This window comes from Ricinus communis, chromosome 9, assembly GCF_019578655.1.
Source record: "Ricinus communis isolate WT05 ecotype wild-type chromosome 9, ASM1957865v1, whole genome shotgun sequence".
In the NCBI taxonomy this organism is placed as follows: Eukaryota; Viridiplantae; Streptophyta; class Magnoliopsida; order Malpighiales; family Euphorbiaceae; genus Ricinus; species Ricinus communis.
In genome coordinates this window covers 9203889-9221181 of record NC_063264.1, presented here as the reverse complement: position 1 = coordinate 9221181, position 17293 = coordinate 9203889, and the positions used below count along the sequence as shown (strand labels likewise).

Genomic DNA, 17293 nt, shown 5'->3' with positions numbered 1-17293 from the left:
TGGTGCCATAGCTCCTCTGTTCCTAAATTTTGTCTAGTTGAGAAATTTGCTTCCTTCATGTTAGATAAAACATAAAGATCTCCTTTATGCTGACCTACTAGTAAGATCCGCCCTATTGCTCGTTCCTTAACACAAAATAGCTCATTAGTAAATTCACAGTTCAAAGGGTATTGTGTTGTTAATTGACTAATGGAGAGTAGGTTCCTTGTTAATTATGGAACTAATAGAACATCACATAACATTAATTCACTTTTACCGTCAGATACTAAGGTATCACCAATTGCATCTATCTTCAGAGGAGAACCATCACCAATAAATACAGAATCACAACCAACATATTTTTTGAGATTAGAAAGCATACTTGAATTTGTAGTCATGTGATTTGAAGCAGCAGTATTAGTGGTCCATTCAGTATCAGCAATAGAGGTGTCCATGGTGAGAGCTGCAAGTGCTTGAGGAAGTTCATCATTGCCTGATCCCATTCAGTATCAGCCTAGAGGTGTCCATGGTGAGAGCTGCAAGTGCTTGAGGAAGTTCATCATTGCCTGATTGTTTTGGTAGACTCCAACAGATTTTGGCGATGTGTCCTTGCTTTCCACAGAGCTGATAGTACTCATTTTTGTACATCTCTCTTTCTCTAATGTTCATTTGTTTTTTACCAAGTGGTGGTGGTCGATAGACACGATTGTTGCTCCTTTGAGATGATTATTGTGATTTTAAGTTATTACCTGTAAAATTTGAATATTGAGAACTGTTATTTGTAGCCTGAAATCCTCTTCCTTTTGATGTGAATTGATTATTTTGATGATTTTGATTATTATAATTTTGTTGCTGCTGACGCTGATTACGTTCTCCATAGAACACATATGATGGAGTATTTGATGCTTCAATCCATGAATTTCGTTGTTCAAAGCCTTATAAGAGTGAGATAACTTCTGAGTAAGATGGCATTGGAGGTTTAAGCATTGTTGTTGTGAAGGATTCATATTTAGGGCCAAGGTTTGCCAGTAAGGAATAAACTTTTGTTTTTTCAGGTATAGAATTGCCTATGGCTGCTAGACTATTACATATACTTTTGAATTTTCTCAAATGTTATGCTAAACATATACTTTTTGAGGTATGTAAGTTGTTGTCGTAAAGTAAATTCCCTTTCTTGTGAGTCTGGGGCATATGCTTCTTTCAAAGCATTCCAAACTGATTGAGATGAGTCAAGGCCAATGACCAGACCCAAAGTTTCTTCTGTAAGTGTCCTGATGATCCATCCACGTAGGAGATGATCTTCTTTTTTCCATTTGAGAAAAAATTCTGAGATTTATTTTTCTTCTTCGTTGTTTGTTAATATATTTTCTACTGTGATATTGGTGTACATGGCAGGTTTCATTTTCTCACCTGTGAGAAGTCTGACCATGTCTTGACTTTCAGATAATACAAGCATCTGCTCACGCTAGAGGGGATAGTTGTCTGGTGTGAGTTTGAGGGTAATGAAGTTGGCAACATTTAAGGAAATTGTAGAAGCCATTGATGAAGGTTAGAACTCTCTTGTCTCACAAGAAGCTCTGATACCATCAAGAAAAATATAAGCTGAACAATATTTGTTGGAAAGCTTCTCAAGTTTCAACGTGAGAAGAGAGTTTTTATATTCCTCAATATATAGACATTTTCAACCTATAAAAATATTGGAAAGATAATATTCTAAAGATGAAAAATAGAAACTTTGCTCCAAGGATTTCTCATTATGCAGTGATTGGATTTCAATAAGACCCCTTAAATTACTCTTCACGATTCTTCTATTTTTTGGAAGTATAGCCACAGCTTGATTTACTTCCTTATCACTCCAATGCTCATCCTTATCACTCCATGTTGTGGACTCAAGGTGATTGTTATGTCTAATAATAACCATTGTTAACTACCAATTGTCTATATGCCTCCTGAGTTTCAGTAACATGTTGACTTTTACTATTCCATAAAGTGTAAGGCATTTGGCAAACAAAACTCATGAGAAATAGCTAATTAGTAAACATGTACCTTCTATCAAAATTTCCCCAAACTTTTAGCTGACATAATGGTTCCAGTAGTGAGATCAAGGCATGTGTTTGTAAATTTGTTACTAGAAAAAACTTTAATAATGCATCCCGTAAAAGAAGTCAATTATAGTAGCACTATCTAGATCTTTAATAGATAAAATATAAAATAAAAAGAGAGAGAATCATGCATTCTTGTTTTCCAAATACAATGTGCCTTAGATTCTCATAAAAATATAAAATACCAAAGCTTTAATTAATTGTAAAAACAATTGCAGCATAAGATTTTCTAACCTTAAATCTGCAGACTAATAAACTGTAGAGATACTAATTAGCAACCACAAACATTTGGTCACTGAAAAGGTCTCTAAACTTAAGTTATACGACAATAGCTTTGTCGTTTTATACAATTATTATGAATATAGCGACCACAAGCTTTGTGTTTGCTAAACTGGTCGGTATCCAGTAATATACAAGGCATGTGATCACTATTTATAATAACACCCCATTATACAATTAATTTAATATATAATTATATATTATTTATATATAATTCCTTGGCTCTGATACCAAGGAGAGACTAACAAGTTTCTGATGTGCAAGATCCTCAGACGAGGCAAGCACAGAGCATACACTTGTTAAAGACTATAAAGAACAATGTAGAATGAAAAGAATAAATTCTTATTGATAAACAAATTTACAAACTTTGAAATGTAAGCTTTAAAATGAAAGCTTTAAACAAAGAAATATAACTTACAAGAGTTTGTAGAATACAAGAGGAAGGAAGTTTCTCACTATCACTCTCTTCTCACTAATTTTTTTATGGTAGGACTTGAAGAATACAAGAGTTTTTATTTATAGAGGTCTTCCGCCTTGAGTCTCAATAATTCTTGCTTTGGATGCTTTCGATAATGGAGCGAGGGGCTCCACGTCTTTTGGATGCTTTCGATAATGGAGTGAGGGGCTCCACGTCTTTACTGAAGAGAAGCAGGAATTGTCTGCCATGCTTCATTATTAAGGAATCTTCATCATTTTCTTTTAAAAATGTAATGGTGCAGAGTCTTTTGTCTTTTTTCTCTTTTGAAAAGATTTTATTATTATTATTATTGGGTATTTGGCCCTTTACAAAATTATCTTGGGCTGCCATTTCTGGTTTTCAATCCAAGGGCTTTACAACGATATCATTTGATGGACCTAAATATCCCAAAACAGTCATCTCCATTCGAGTCACCATCTAGATCAATTGATGTTGAACTGGTGCTGGAAGAGGAAGATGAAGCTTTAGATATTCCTTTTGAAGAGGCGGTCTCTGACAACTGTTTGATCAATTGTAAGAAATCTTCTTTTGTTTGAGCCGCCGCTAGCTTTAGAATAATGAAAGACTTCTGTGCCAGGAAGGTAGTTTGTTCTTTCGGAGCTAGCAAGAAGCTATTTTTTGTAAGAGAACTTTGTACCATCTTTGGACATAGTTTTTCTTGGTGGTTGAATTTATCCCACCATTTAACTTTGAGCCTTCGGACAAGGATGATTTCTCCATCTGCTGCTTGGTTGAAATGGAAATACCACACACATACCCATGGGAGGAAGAACTTTGAACAAAATAAAAGTAAGGGAGGAAAATGTCTTTCTATTTTGTTGGGTTTGTAGTGAGCTTTGAATAGATTAAATAAAGGGAGAGATACTGGTATTATGGTTTCTGGAATGTTGTCATAATAATTCCACCATTGTTTAAACCAATATGGGATTTTGGAAGTTTTGATTGTGCTTGTGTCGAAGTAGAAAAGCCAAGAATGGCTCTGTCCTTCATTTTGTAAAAGAAAGGTATTAAACCAAGCTTGTTGGTAATCCCAATAGTTAAAAGTTGTATTTAGGCTTGAAGGGTAGATGCTTTGGAGGGAGGTTGGAAAAGATCTTGACGAGTGTAAATCCATTCCCCAATCTGAAGGGTGAAGGATTCTTTGGATGGTGCATGTGGAATATGCTGGGTCTTTGTGGTCTTTATGCTTTTTGAAGTGTTTGAATTTTGCAGAACCAGTTACCTCTAGAATAGACTGGTAATAAGATTGGGGTTTTATTTTATTCTAGGGTTTAAAGTACCATCCTGGAGGAAAAACTTTTGAAACTAATTTTGAGGAACTTTCTGTACAAAATCCTTTCTCAATAGTTAAAATGCTTTGAAAGTTTTGCTTTTTTGCGTATTCATTGGTTTTGAAAAGTTTTGTTTGAGATAAACTATTTCTTGTGAGTTAGACTTTGAAATACTTTGAGAGTTTTGAGATAGGTTTTGAGGAAAAATTACTATCTCAGGTTTTGAAACAGGGATAGAGAGTATACCTTTACCTTTGTTTGAAGAGGATGATGACTTTGTAGAAATTTCTGGCTAGACTTCAGCCATAGGTACTTTTTTTGAATATTCTTCGACCATTTTTAAAACTCGGGAGTTTGCTGTGCAAGCCACTCCTGAATTTGGAATTGCTTTTGGGCCGAGTCTTCTTTGCTTTTATCTATTTCTTCCTGGATAATCTCAGTCCAGGTTCTGATAGGCTTTGAAGAGGAGGGTAAAATCTCCTTTTTTGGGCTTTGAACAGCTTTTATATTTACTGTTGGCTTTTCTTCCTTATCTTTTGCTCTTATTTTTCTCGGCATTGTCACTCTTATTTTTGAAGGAACTCTCTGGTTAGAAAGTCTGGTATTGAATTCGAATCTCCTCTTATGTATTCGATTTCAAAATCAAAAACGAAAAGAATGGCTTGCCACCTGGCAAAAATCTGTTTTGAAGCTATATTTTGAACATTTTTTTGCAATACTTCTTTTGCGGATTTACAATCATCCTCAAAAGAAACTTTTGATTTAAAATGTCACTTTGAAATTTTGAAATGCATAATACTATTGAAAGAATTTCTTTTTTGATAGTTGAATAATTCTTTTGAGTATCATTCCAGTGTGCAGAAATAAACTGGACAATGCATTCTTTTTTGTTGTGAATTTGTTTGAGAATTCCACCATAACCTAAATTTGATGCATCAGTTTCAACAATTTTGAATGCAAATGAATCAGCTAGATGTAAACATGGAATTTTAGAAACTTATTTTTTAATGCTTTGGACAATCTTTGTATGCTCATCAGTTCATGCAGGGGGATTTTTCTTTAATCTATCATGGAGGAGTTTAGCTAAAAAGTTTAAATTTGGATAAAAATCCATGACATAATTTAAACTGCCAATTAACCTTTGCAATTGAAATTTTTCCAAAATTTTATCTAGAAATTTTGAAGTAAAAGCTAGAGATCTTTCAATTGGAGTGATGGTTCCCCGAGAGATGTAGTGTCCAAAAAATCTAATTTTCGTTTGGAATAAAGATACCTTGGACTTTGAAACAACCAAACCATTTTTCTTAACAACATAGAAAATTGTCTCTAAATGTTTGAAATGTTGCTCTAGAGAATTTGAAAAGATTAATACATCATCGATGTATACAATATAGAACTTTGAATAAGGATTAAAAATGTCATTCATAATTTTTTAGAATTCAGAAGGAGCATTTTTTAATCCAAAAGGCATCACATTCCATTCATACTGGCCAAATGGAACTGTAAATGCAGTTTTGTACCGATCTTTAGGATGAATTTGGATTTGCCAAAATCCTGGTTTCATATCAAACTTTAAAAAAATAAAAGCAGAATGTAGCTTTTGAAGAAGATTTTTTTTGTTTGGATTAGGGTATCTAATCCACTTTAGAGCTTTATTCAAAGGTTTGTAGTTAACTACCAATCTAGGTGTTCCTCTTTCTATTTCACTATTTTTGTTGACATAGAAGGCTGCACACGACCAGGGAGATTTGGATTTGGTAATTAAACCCTTTTGTTCTAAATCTTTTATTTCTATTTTACAATGTCTTTCAAGAGTTTCATTCATTTGGATAGACCTAGTTTTGGTAGGAATTTATTTTTCACTAAAATCTTTTTCATATGGTAAATCCACCATATGCTATTTTCTTTTCCAGAAAGCATTAGGAAGGTCATAACAAACTTCTTTTTCGATTTTTTTTACAAATCAGAAATTTTTCTTTGGACAAAATCATTTTGCAATTGGCTTTGGATTCTTTTTAAACTCATATTTTATTTTAGATGAAAAAGTTGTGTTTGTTTTCCTTTAATTAAAGCATTTATCTCAAAATTATAAATTGAGTGAGCTTTTATAAGATTGAGATTTCTTTTCTTGGGTTTTTCTAAAAAGGGAAAAACAATCTTTGAATCTTTAACTTTAAAAATGATACCAGCAGTAGTTACTTTGAAAGGAGTAATTAAATTGATAAAAGGGGTTCCTAAAATAACAGTTTGTTGTAAATCCTTTGTAAGAATAAAAATATTTTTTAAAGCAATATTGTTGTTTAGAATTGCAGCTTCAGTTTTTCCCGCAATTCTGATCTTTGAACTATCAGCAGAGGTGAGTCTTTCTTTTATTTCTTGATGATATCTTTTAGGAACCAGCTCATAATTGATACAGTTGAGGTTTGCTCCTGTATCAAACAAAGCTATAGTTTCTATTTGGAAATCATTAGGGAAAATGAGTTTTATCTGAATCAGATATTTTCTTGAGGTTATTTCTTTTAAAACATTAATAAAGTTTTCTGGGACGTTTTCAGAAACCTCAAAATTTTGAAAATTATTTTCTTCTCCAGAATCAGAATCACTATTTTGTTTAAGAATCAAGCTTTGGAGCAAAACAGAATCATTTTGTTGTTTTTCTTTTAATTCTTTGAGTTCTGTTTTAATGGTTTTAATTTCTTTTTGGAGTTCTTGGATAGTAGGGAGAGGGTTCTTTAGCTTTTTCCCTTTTTTCAAGATCATAGTAAGATCATAAGTGTTCTTACTAGAAGAAGGGACGAGAATTTCAGTTTTTAGAATTTCTTTCAAAACTTGTTTTTGAATTTGAGGGTCATTAATATGCTTGACGGCTTCAAGAAGAGCTTCTTGTTACCTAGTGAGCATATTAATATTTTTTGGAATATCATCTAATTTCGATTTAGAATATTCGGATGAGGTTTTAATTTCATCAATTTAAAACTCTTCCTCATCATTTGAAAATTCTGATTCAGAGGAATCAACTAGAAGAGCTGAAATTTTGCTCAAAATTTCTTCTTCTATTTGGAGCTCATGAAGTTTTTTAGCAAACTTGCAATACTTTGAAGTGTGCCCCTTTTTTCCACAATTGTAGCAAGTAATTTTACTAAAATCTTTTTTGGAATTTTGTTTGGAAATTTTGAAGAATATGGTCTTTTGTAGAAATTTTCTCTGTTTTTTGGCACTTTTCTATTTTTAAAAAAATATTTTTTCTTAAAAGGTTTAGAAAAGTCTTCTTTGCATTTTCCTTTGCAGGTAGGGGAAGGTTCTATAGAATTATACTCAAACTGGTTACAAAAGCTACCTAGCTCCTGTCTAGTCTTCTTCATTTCCCATTTGAGCTGTCTTTGAAGTTTAAGGTCATGGCAAATTTTTAATCCTTCCTTCTGAGTAAGGCTAACTAATTCAACATAGGTGTATAGATCATAAGGGATCTGGCCATTATAAGCTTCTCTGATGATATTCCTAACCCTTTTACCTAGTATCTTAGGTAAACCAGCTAAGAATTTTTCTTTCCAGAAAGGTTGGTTTGAATCTTCCCTAAGCATGACTCTGGTCAGGAAAGTATCTTTATAAGTTTGGAAATTGCTAAGTTTTTTGCAGGTTAGATTGCTGAGGAGCTCAGCATTCTTATTTTTTAGAAGAGATGGGTCTTTTATGAAATGGAGGGAAATCGTCAAAATTAAGGTTGACACAGCATCCTCAATAGGATTTCCTAGCTCATCTAAGACGGGGGGTCCCTTCTATGGTGGTTTGGATGGCACCTAGGATTTGGAGCTGCTATGTTTGGGTGAGATGGTAATCCCACTATCCTTTAAGTTGGCCAGAAAAACCAGCTATAAGGAGCTCAGCTATAGCTCTATCGAAGGTACTGCTTTGGGTTTTGTAGGCATTAGCTGCCATGGTCATCTGTTGTAAAAGACCAAGAATGTTATACTCCGACATTCCATCTATATTCCATTCATAGACGGAGGAAGCATTGAACCTAGATTGGGTGAGGATATTATTTCTATTTTCTATACTTAAATCTGGGGCAGTATTCCTAGAAGTATGCCAGGTCAATCTAGGAGCTTGCCATCCCAATCTGTTGATGTTGAAAAGTTTTTCAGTGACACTTTCAAGCTCTGAATCATTGGATTCATTGCTTTGGGCTTGATCTATAGCACTGATATTTCTACTGCTTTGAGGAGTATCGGGTATTAGATTTTTGGAAGACTCAGAAGTGGCTAATTTGCTAAGTTGTTCTCTGACTGCCCTAGCAAACTCAGTTTGCTTATGAAATTGGTCTTGACTAGGCTTTGAGATCTGGTAGGGTTTGAAAATTAGGTTTGTTGAGCTTTTATGTTTGACTTATCTCTCTAGGATGACCAGTGTTGGGGATCGAAGAGGTCAAGACTGTAGGAGGTTTTTGAATTTGGCTTTCTATCCTAATAAACTGTTTTCCTATTGTGTTAAGATAGGTGTTTGAGAAATTATTTTGCTGAACAATATTTTTGACATTTTTCTCAAGCTCTTCTCCTACTAATTTGTAAGATGCGGCTTCGATTTTGTTCTCTCCATAAGAAATGGTTATTTTCCTAAAGGGAGAATGTTCAAATTGGATGGTTTGGTTTTCTCCGACCTTCCACTCTGGAGCCTTGTTCCTTACAGTAACAGGACTAATGAGTTTTTCTTTGAAATGATAAAAGATACTATTTTCTTTGTAATAAATTTGAAACCAATCAAAAAATTTGATTTGGATTATGTTTTGTATGCAAAATTGGTAGTATCCTTCTTGGATACTGTCTTTTTCTTGTAGAAAATGTTTAAAAAACCAAAATTTTTTGGAATGGTTTTTCTTTGAATAGAAATCTTTATGTAAAAGCTTTTTATTGATTTGAAAATCTTTTAAAATCATGTTGATTTCTGCTTTTAGATTTTGGATTATTGCAGATGGTGATGGTAAAGAGGGGGTAGAGACGGTCTCTATATCATCATCCTTCTTTGGTTCATTGTAAACAGGTCTAGGGATATTACTTTGGTAATCAACATTTTATAATATGGTGTTTGAGCTTGGTATATCAGATGTTGAAAATCTTGGTTGTGTTTGTGATGGAGTTGATTCTTTGTAAGGGGCATAAATAACAGAAGGTATATTTGATACCCTTCTAATATCTATGGTCGAGATTGAAGAATCATCATCAGAAAATCTAGAAGAAGTTGATTTCCTGTTGAATGTAAGCTTGACTTTCCCATCTGGAAACTGGGTTATGTTTCTGAGATTGGTATTTGGTTCTGTCTGCTTTGGTGATTCAGGTTGGGTTGCTCCTTCAATGATCCATTCTTCTCAAAGAGTAATATCTTTCTATTGAATAGTTTTTGGAATAGTTGCATTGGATTTAGAAAGATCTGTTTGGAGGAATAAGGTTTCTCCTTTTGGTAAGTGGAGTTTGTGTTTCGAACCAAAAGTAGAAATCATGGCTTTGTAATGTATTTTGAAAATCAATGCTATCGGAATAGATCCTTCAAGCATTTTGTAATTATGTGTTTTTATTTGGAGAACAATGCTCTTTAAAATATTTTTGTCATAGAAATTGTAATATTTGGAAAACAATTGAAAGAAATTGGCCATTTATTAAGGCTTGACTCAATAGTACCTAATAAAAAATCATAGAAATTTATAAACCTAGCATCTCTAAGGACTGCTAAGATGGAAGTATCTAAACTTTCTCTAGTAAGGGGTTTTATTCCTACCTGGACAAGGCCTATATGGATGTATTTATAGTCTTTTTCTTTATGTTTCTGAAGGGTTTTTGGATTCAGAAGATAGATTTCTCCAAAAGGCTTTGAAATTTGGATATCTCTTTCTTCAGTTTTGATAGTAAAATCAGTTTTGAAGATAGGAAACTTTGAAAACTCATAGATTTGCTTCTTTTGAATCTTGGGTATTTCTCAATCATCAATATGCTTTGAAAAATCTTCAATAGTGATTTCCTCACTATTTACTAATCCTTTAGACTTTGAAGACTCAAATGTAGAAGAGTTTGAAAAAAAAGATCTACAGAAAAAAGGTTCTAACTTCATTCTGCATTATATCTCTGTTAAACAAACTTGTTCATTTATGCACAGTAGTAAGTCCCGTCTGAATTAAGGGTAGTAAATCTGGCGGCTTTATCCAAGTTTGTTTAGAAAGTTATTTTGATTTATTTTAAAATGAATTTAGAACCTTTTTTCTGTAGATCTATATAATTATATATTATTTATATATTAATATATTAATATATTAATTTAAATAAATATGAAATTTGAAAATTACAAAAATGAAATAACATATGAATAAAAATTTAATTAATAAATAAAAATTATGTTAACAAAGTAAAAACAAAAACATAAATAAAACATAAATACTATATTATTTTAATTAATAAATAATATATTCATAAGTAGTTTTACTATTTTATTTACTGTTTATATTATTTACTATTTCATTATTTTACTATATTATTAACTATTTTATTATTAATTTCAACTTTACTTAAATTTTATTCTAATAATTAAAATAGAGACTACATAATTGGTCTCTAACTCAAAAACCACACAAGTAGTCCTTACGTAATAGCTAAAAACTCTCGCTATTAAATGGCGCTAAATTAGCGGAAATATCGTGATATCTGAGTTAGTAGTCTTTAAAATGGTTACTATTTTTTTTGTTATTTTTTTATGGGAGGTTAAAGACTACTTAGAGACCACATCCGGTGGTTACTATTATCGTGGTCGCTATTTTGTCGCAATATGGTCAAAATTTTTAAAAAATGTATTTAGTCTCTAAATGGAAACAAAATGGTCGGTATGTGGTAGCCAAACAGCGACCATTTTACTGTGATAGCTAAAAATGGTCTCTAATTTTTTTAGTACGAAAAAGCTATTCTTGTGTTCTCTTAAATTCTCTATTTCACCAACTCTTCAGTTCCTTATTCTTTTATCCAAGTTAACTTACTAGCCACCCTACTCTCGCTCTTTCCATATTTCCAGCTGCTGTGGCGATTATTCTTCAAAAAGAAGCAATACTAATAAGCAGAGAGAGACTATAATGTTACTGGTTGTGACTAGACCTGTTCATGGGCCTGGGTACCCGCCCAGGCCCGCACTCTTCGGACCGGGCTTGGACAATAATTTTTGTGTACAAGCCTGGCCCGGCCCGAACCCATAAAAAGCCCGAATTTTTGGAGCCAGGCTTGGAATTTCCATAAAAACCCAAGCCTGGCCCGGCCCGGACCGATATTTAGTTTAATTAGAAAAAAAAAATGTTATACCTAGCATTTGAACTTGTGACCTTTAACTTATAATTAAGTGCTACTTATCACTTAGTTACCTATTATTTTTATTTATAATTTTATTGTTATTAATAATATATTTAAATAAAACTAAACTCAAGCCCCACCCGAACCCGCACAGCCCGACCCATATTTATAGGTTTAACAATTGGTCGGGCCGGGCCGGGCTTTTTAAAAAAATTAGGGCCCGGGCTTGGGCTAAGAGATATTAAAAAATTTCCGGACTTGGACGGGCTCGGGCTTATTCAAAATAAAGTCAAGTCCGGTCAGGCCCGGCCCGAGCCCTCCCAGGCCCGGCCCATGAACAGGTCTAGTTGTGACTATGTATCATTGGCTTATTGTTATGGAGTTGCCTAAAGACCCTTCTCCTATTAGAGAGCAAATGATTGACCCTTCTCTTAGTAATCTTGTTACTGTACTTGGGAGGTAAAATTAGCATTCCCTTCATTTCTTATTTTATCTTAAATTCTTATAATGTCTTATTTATTGTTTTATAGTTCAATGATAGTTTTTTTTTTTTTAAGTATTTATGTATTTATTTATGCATTACCTTAAATTGTATTTACTCAGTTGCTTTTTCATAAATAAAATATCTTACAGTAATTGGTAGTCCAAGTTGAATATGAATTAAAACTATTAGTTCCATGAAGAATGACATGTTTTAGCTATATAATTATTTAAAATATATAACTACTAACATCACAAGATTGCCAGAGAGTTCTTGGGTGTTGCCAGATGTTTGGCACTTTAGTGTGAAAAATAGCTTTGGAATGTTTTTCTTGTTAATTGTCATGCAACCTAATTCTCTTGCATCTTGGAAATTTATAGGATATATAAATAGGGAGATTATTCTTTGTAGTTAACCAACTTTTCCACTAAAGCAATGAAAAGATTTTAAAATAAGAGCAAGAGATAGAAAGGGCTGAATAAAGGAGATTGGAATCAGCCTTAGGTTAAGGTATACATACCCAGAAGACATCCTCTATTATCTATATTCTATAGTATTTATTAATTTTGATTGAATGAAGGTATTATTTCTCTCTCTCTCGTAGTTTGATAATGCCTAGACTCTAGAGTTTGATGCATCCATTGAGCTGTTATGAGTTTCAGGTGTGTGATGGAAACACTTCTTTATAGGGTACATATTGAATTTTTTGCAAGTCTATGGTGTAGTTTTTTCGTTTGGATAAAACACAGTGTTTCATGCTTGTCACAAGATTCATACTATAAACTTGATAAAATAATTCAATGTCAATCTATCATCGAAAAAATTAAAAGCTGCATTAAGTGAATGAATATCATACTTGTATAGGAAAAACTCTCAGGTAAGATGTTATCCACTCAGGAAAAAAGAAAAACTAATTCACAACTTAAATTTATTAGACATGCAATAATCTCTCTGTTATTTTTGAAGAAAGGAAAATCTGTGTATCTGTTCCTTATTTAATTGCCTCGCTTGATGACTCTTTTCTCATTTTCTCCATATCCCTAGCTTGTCAATGTTGCAAGGGAATGAATTTAGCATGTAACAGTGACTAACTTCCACATACTTTATTTGTGGCATCGCCCGTTGCACCATCTCCCACTCAATGTTCAACCTTGCTAAGAATTTCAAACATAGGCCCTGAACCTTCCAAGTATTGCCATTTCTGCCCTCAAAGCTTGGGTTCATGGATTTCAAGTCTCCATTTTCAATGCAAAGATACTGCAAATGACAGAGTGATGTGGGATTCACCCATTGTGGTGCAAGCATGCCGTGGTAATACCTGAGATACAATTCTTCAAGATGTGGAGGAGGGGAAGCCTATCCAGCTTCTGAAAAATCTCATCTTTCTCACATCCTTCAGTGTTAATAGACAAAACCTTTAGTTGTTTGAGATGTAGTAGGACTGGTAATTCCTCTTCTGCAATTTCACTTTCTTCACATATATCTATTCTTAGTAGTCTGAGTTGCAATAAGCTTTGGAGCTCCCTCAACCTACAGGCATTCTTGTTAGCAGCACCTGCTACCTTAAATCCGGACAGCTCTTGAAGATTAGAGAGCCTTCCGATTCCTTGAGGAATTTGTTGAATAGGACAATACCCTATATCCAAGACAGTCAGCTTCTGCAAGGCTATAATTGACACTGGCAGTTTTTGTAGGTTATTGCATCCTGAAAAAACAAAATTTGGAGGTTTCGGAGCTTTCCAATTGAATATGGCAATTCTTTTAGGGAACATATCCCCCTTAAATTTAGATATGCTAGGCGTTCAAGGGAACTGATCCAATTTAATAGGCCAGCGATGCTAACATTTTCCAGTCTACCTTGTGAGAAATCCAACACCCTGAGTGGCTTAATTGCAAACAATTCAAATTTGCTACTAAATTGAATTGGGGAGTTTGTCATCACCAGCAATGCCCGGAGCTTTGATTTTTTGCTTATTGGTTTTACTTCTGTTTCATTTATAAAACCCAAACACCGAGATTCTGCTAAGAGTCGTTGCCTGCCTTATTCATCAAAACTGCAAAACATCTGCTCTTTGGCTATTTTGATTGTCAAATCCCTCACCAGATCATGCATCTTGCAACTGTACACTCTTCCATCGTAACCTCTTTGTTGTACAGCTTCAACTAGGCATCTGCTGATGAGTTCGGATATATAATCAAAGGCCATTTCCATGGCAGTTCTTGTTCCTTTTCCCTCAATAAAACCCTCGCCAACCCACCAACGAGCTAACTGCTCTGCCCATATCTCAGAGTCCTCCGGGTACATGGAAAAGCACAATAAACATTGCTTAAGGCGGATAGGAAGCTCATCGTAACTAAGTTGTAAAGAAGCCATGATAGAATTTTCACTCTCTTGTGGCCAGCACATCCTGGAAATTGTTAGATATCCTTCTCCAAACTTCTGTACGTTGAGTTTTTTGATTTCAGTAAGCCTCCACATTTTCTCACTGTCTTTCCCCACTTCTTCTAAATCAGAATGTTGTTGTGCTTCTGCATCTAATGCAAATGCAATTCTACTAAAGAGTGCCCAACTTTCTTCTTCATTCAGAATCCTTGGCTGATGAATTCTTGCCTTCTCAACCCCCATTTCAGTTGCAAGATTTTCTATCCTTGTTGTGATTATTATGCCACTGCTTTTCCCCTCCCTCTTTGGTAGCCCAGCACATATATTGTCCCACCAGCCTTCAGCGCTCCATACATCATCCATCACTATCAGATAATTTCTATTTTCAAGTGCTTGTTTAATCTTCGGCAGCATTTGAGCCATGTCTAATCCATTTACATCCTCTCCTAATTGTTTCAACATGGTCTTCATGATCTCTTCCTCGTTAAAAGTTTGAGATATTGAGACCCAAATTCTCTTCTCAAAGCGATCAACAACTTGTTTGTTGTTAAATATCTTCTGTGTGATGGTTGTTTTCCCCAAACCTCCCATCCCCACAATCCCCACTTGGTGCAATATCCTGCTTTCAGGAAGAATCCAACCAATATATTTTTCGTGTCTTCTGTCAAACCAACTATAGTAGATTCATCATAAACCGGTGAAGTCCACCTCATCCCTATGCTACCACAATCATCATGTATGCTCCGTTGTCCAATTGTCTTGAAATATGATTTTAGTATCTTCTGCTTCTTTTCAATTCTCTCATTGATATTTTTCAACTTTTTCCCTGTTCGATACTGGAAAATCAGTTCAATCCGGTAGAAGTTCTTCAAGTGAAATCCTTGTTTCCATTATTCTGTTCTGAGTAGGCAATCTGTCAGTATGTTCTCTGCATCATAAACCAGTTCTCTGAGCATGCTTAATGTTGTCTTTACAGTTTCCTCCTTTCTTTTGACCTTGTAAGCATCAACTAGAAAGGATTTCATCAGGTCAAGGTGTGCCTCCATTTCACTAAATTCACTTTGAAATTCAAGCACATACTGACCTTGTTTCTTGAGGGCATCAATCAATTACTCTACAATGACCTCAATCATAGCTTCTGCGATCACAGAATTCACTACCTGTAAATTGCAGCAGACAAATTATTTAATATTCTACGTCCAGTTTCCTGCTTGATGCATCATATTTGCTACTTTCTAATTTTCATGTTTAAATTAAATTTCTCAACCCCCGACAGTTTTTCATATCCATGTTAGTCCAGTGTCTTTGACATACCTACACCAGTTTCCTGCTGTCTAGTCATTGATCATATTGAGTGTACAATTTCCTTCTAATCTTTACATAAATTATGTTCCAGTTTAAATTTATCCCACTTTAGGCTTTATTTTATTTAAAGGAAGATTATATATGAAAAAAAATTCAATCTTTATAGGACAAAGCAATTGATGGATTAGGAAATAAGACTTCTTGTCTTTCCTCCTTGAATCTGATTTATTTCTGAAGTCCATATTTGGTTCAAGGTACATAACAGATATGAAATAAAATATTGGAATAAGCAGGAATTAAATAGTTTTTCGTACATAGAATTAATTAGTCATAAACAAAATTGTAGTTACTATATGTAAGCTTTCTATTTAATTATTGGTTTGGACGAAAAACTGGTAGACCAAAAAAATTTCATAAATAATATAATGACTCCCTTTTTCTTAATATGAATGTAAATTTTCTTCTCCCAAAGAAAATAGGAATGTATCTTTTCATTTATAAAATAACCCATAATAAAACTTTTTAGAATATATTTAATAATACTAAGAATCTAATCTTGATCATTTTTTTTAATTAAATCCACGATCAGCTTTTTTAGGTTACCCTATATCTACATGTATTTTGAACAATTTCTTGATGATAATTTACATATTTACGTGTCTCTGAATCTATGCATTATGTAAGTTATATAAAAACCAAGCTGCTGCTTACAAAAAACCAGATAGGTTGCCGCTAATATAAAAATCAAGAACTTACGTTTTGAAGAATGGCATACTCAATTTTCTCTTTCAGCTCTTGTTGGTGATTCCAAGCCTGTGTACTTACGATCCTGAAAAGCAGACAGATCATCAGTTTGTGGGTTAATGAACAGCCTGGCAGAAAAGCATTATGCATACATCAAACAAGAAAAAAGAAAAGGAGAATCAAAGAGAACAGCTGAACTTCACCTGAAAGGAAATTAAGGTTTGAAGAGGCAAAGGGAGAGCTGCAATTAATATATGCTAGGAATTTGGGATATTTTATCTGGTGGGTTCAAGATGTTTTATCCGGTGATTTCATGCACTTGAGAAATATTCTGCTTATGCATTTGATTTCTTGCTTTTAATACATTATCTGATATCCACTATAAAAATCATTATAAAGACTTGCACCAGGTTGACAATTGTGATTGCCATGCGTATGAACTTTGTGTTTTGTTTGGTCTTCCTTTCTGAAGTGGAATTGAAGATGAATAATGAAAGTCCACTGCAAAAGAAAGTGGATTTGCTTTTGGTTCTCAATTTACTTCGATTTGGTTGCAGAGGTCAAAGGCAAATTGCATTGGGGTCCTACCATTAAAATCATTTATCATTGCGTTCCTGAAATTTATATATGACCACCCTTACATGTATAATTAGATCTTCCATGTTCTACTTACAACTTACTGTTTGCATTCCTATCCATACTTTCTGTATGACTTATTTTGTTTGGATATCCACTAACGCATTATGAGAATATCCTAATCTTGTGGGTATTTGTATTTTCTTCTTCTCACAATAAAAAATATAGCAATCTGCATAAATTCTAAATAAATGTACATTGTGTGCGTGTATATATCAAAGTATAGTGCTAGAACATTAGAAGCTCCAGATCCTGACTTTCAATTCTTCCCTCTCCAAGAAATCAACTTCTACATTTGCTAGAACATTTTATTCATCATAGT

The 17293-nt window shown here is 33.7% G+C and overlaps 1 protein-coding gene across 3 annotated transcripts; it reads right to left on the bottom strand.

Moving 5' to 3' along the window:
- Positions 1-13677: 13677 nt before the first annotated feature.
- On the bottom strand, positions 13678-16766 carry LOC107262491 (disease resistance RPP13-like protein 4). 3 transcript variants are annotated; one of them, XM_048378827.1, is made up of 4 exons: positions 16539-16766; positions 16348-16420; positions 15371-15446; positions 13678-15295 (listed from the first exon to the last, which is right to left on the bottom strand). In XM_048378827.1, the coding sequence occupies exon 4, from the start codon at positions 14875-14877 to the stop codon at positions 13945-13947; it is 933 nt and encodes a 310-aa protein (XP_048234784.1). In that variant the 5' UTR covers positions 14878-15295; positions 15371-15446; positions 16348-16420; positions 16539-16766; the 3' UTR covers positions 13678-13944. The 3 variants fall into 3 exon arrangements, with proteins under 3 accessions (XP_048234784.1, XP_048234785.1, XP_048234786.1); XM_048378828.1 differs by having other exon boundaries at positions 13678-15281; XM_048378829.1 differs by having other exon boundaries at positions 13678-15214.
- Positions 16767-17293: the final 527 nt, after the last annotated feature.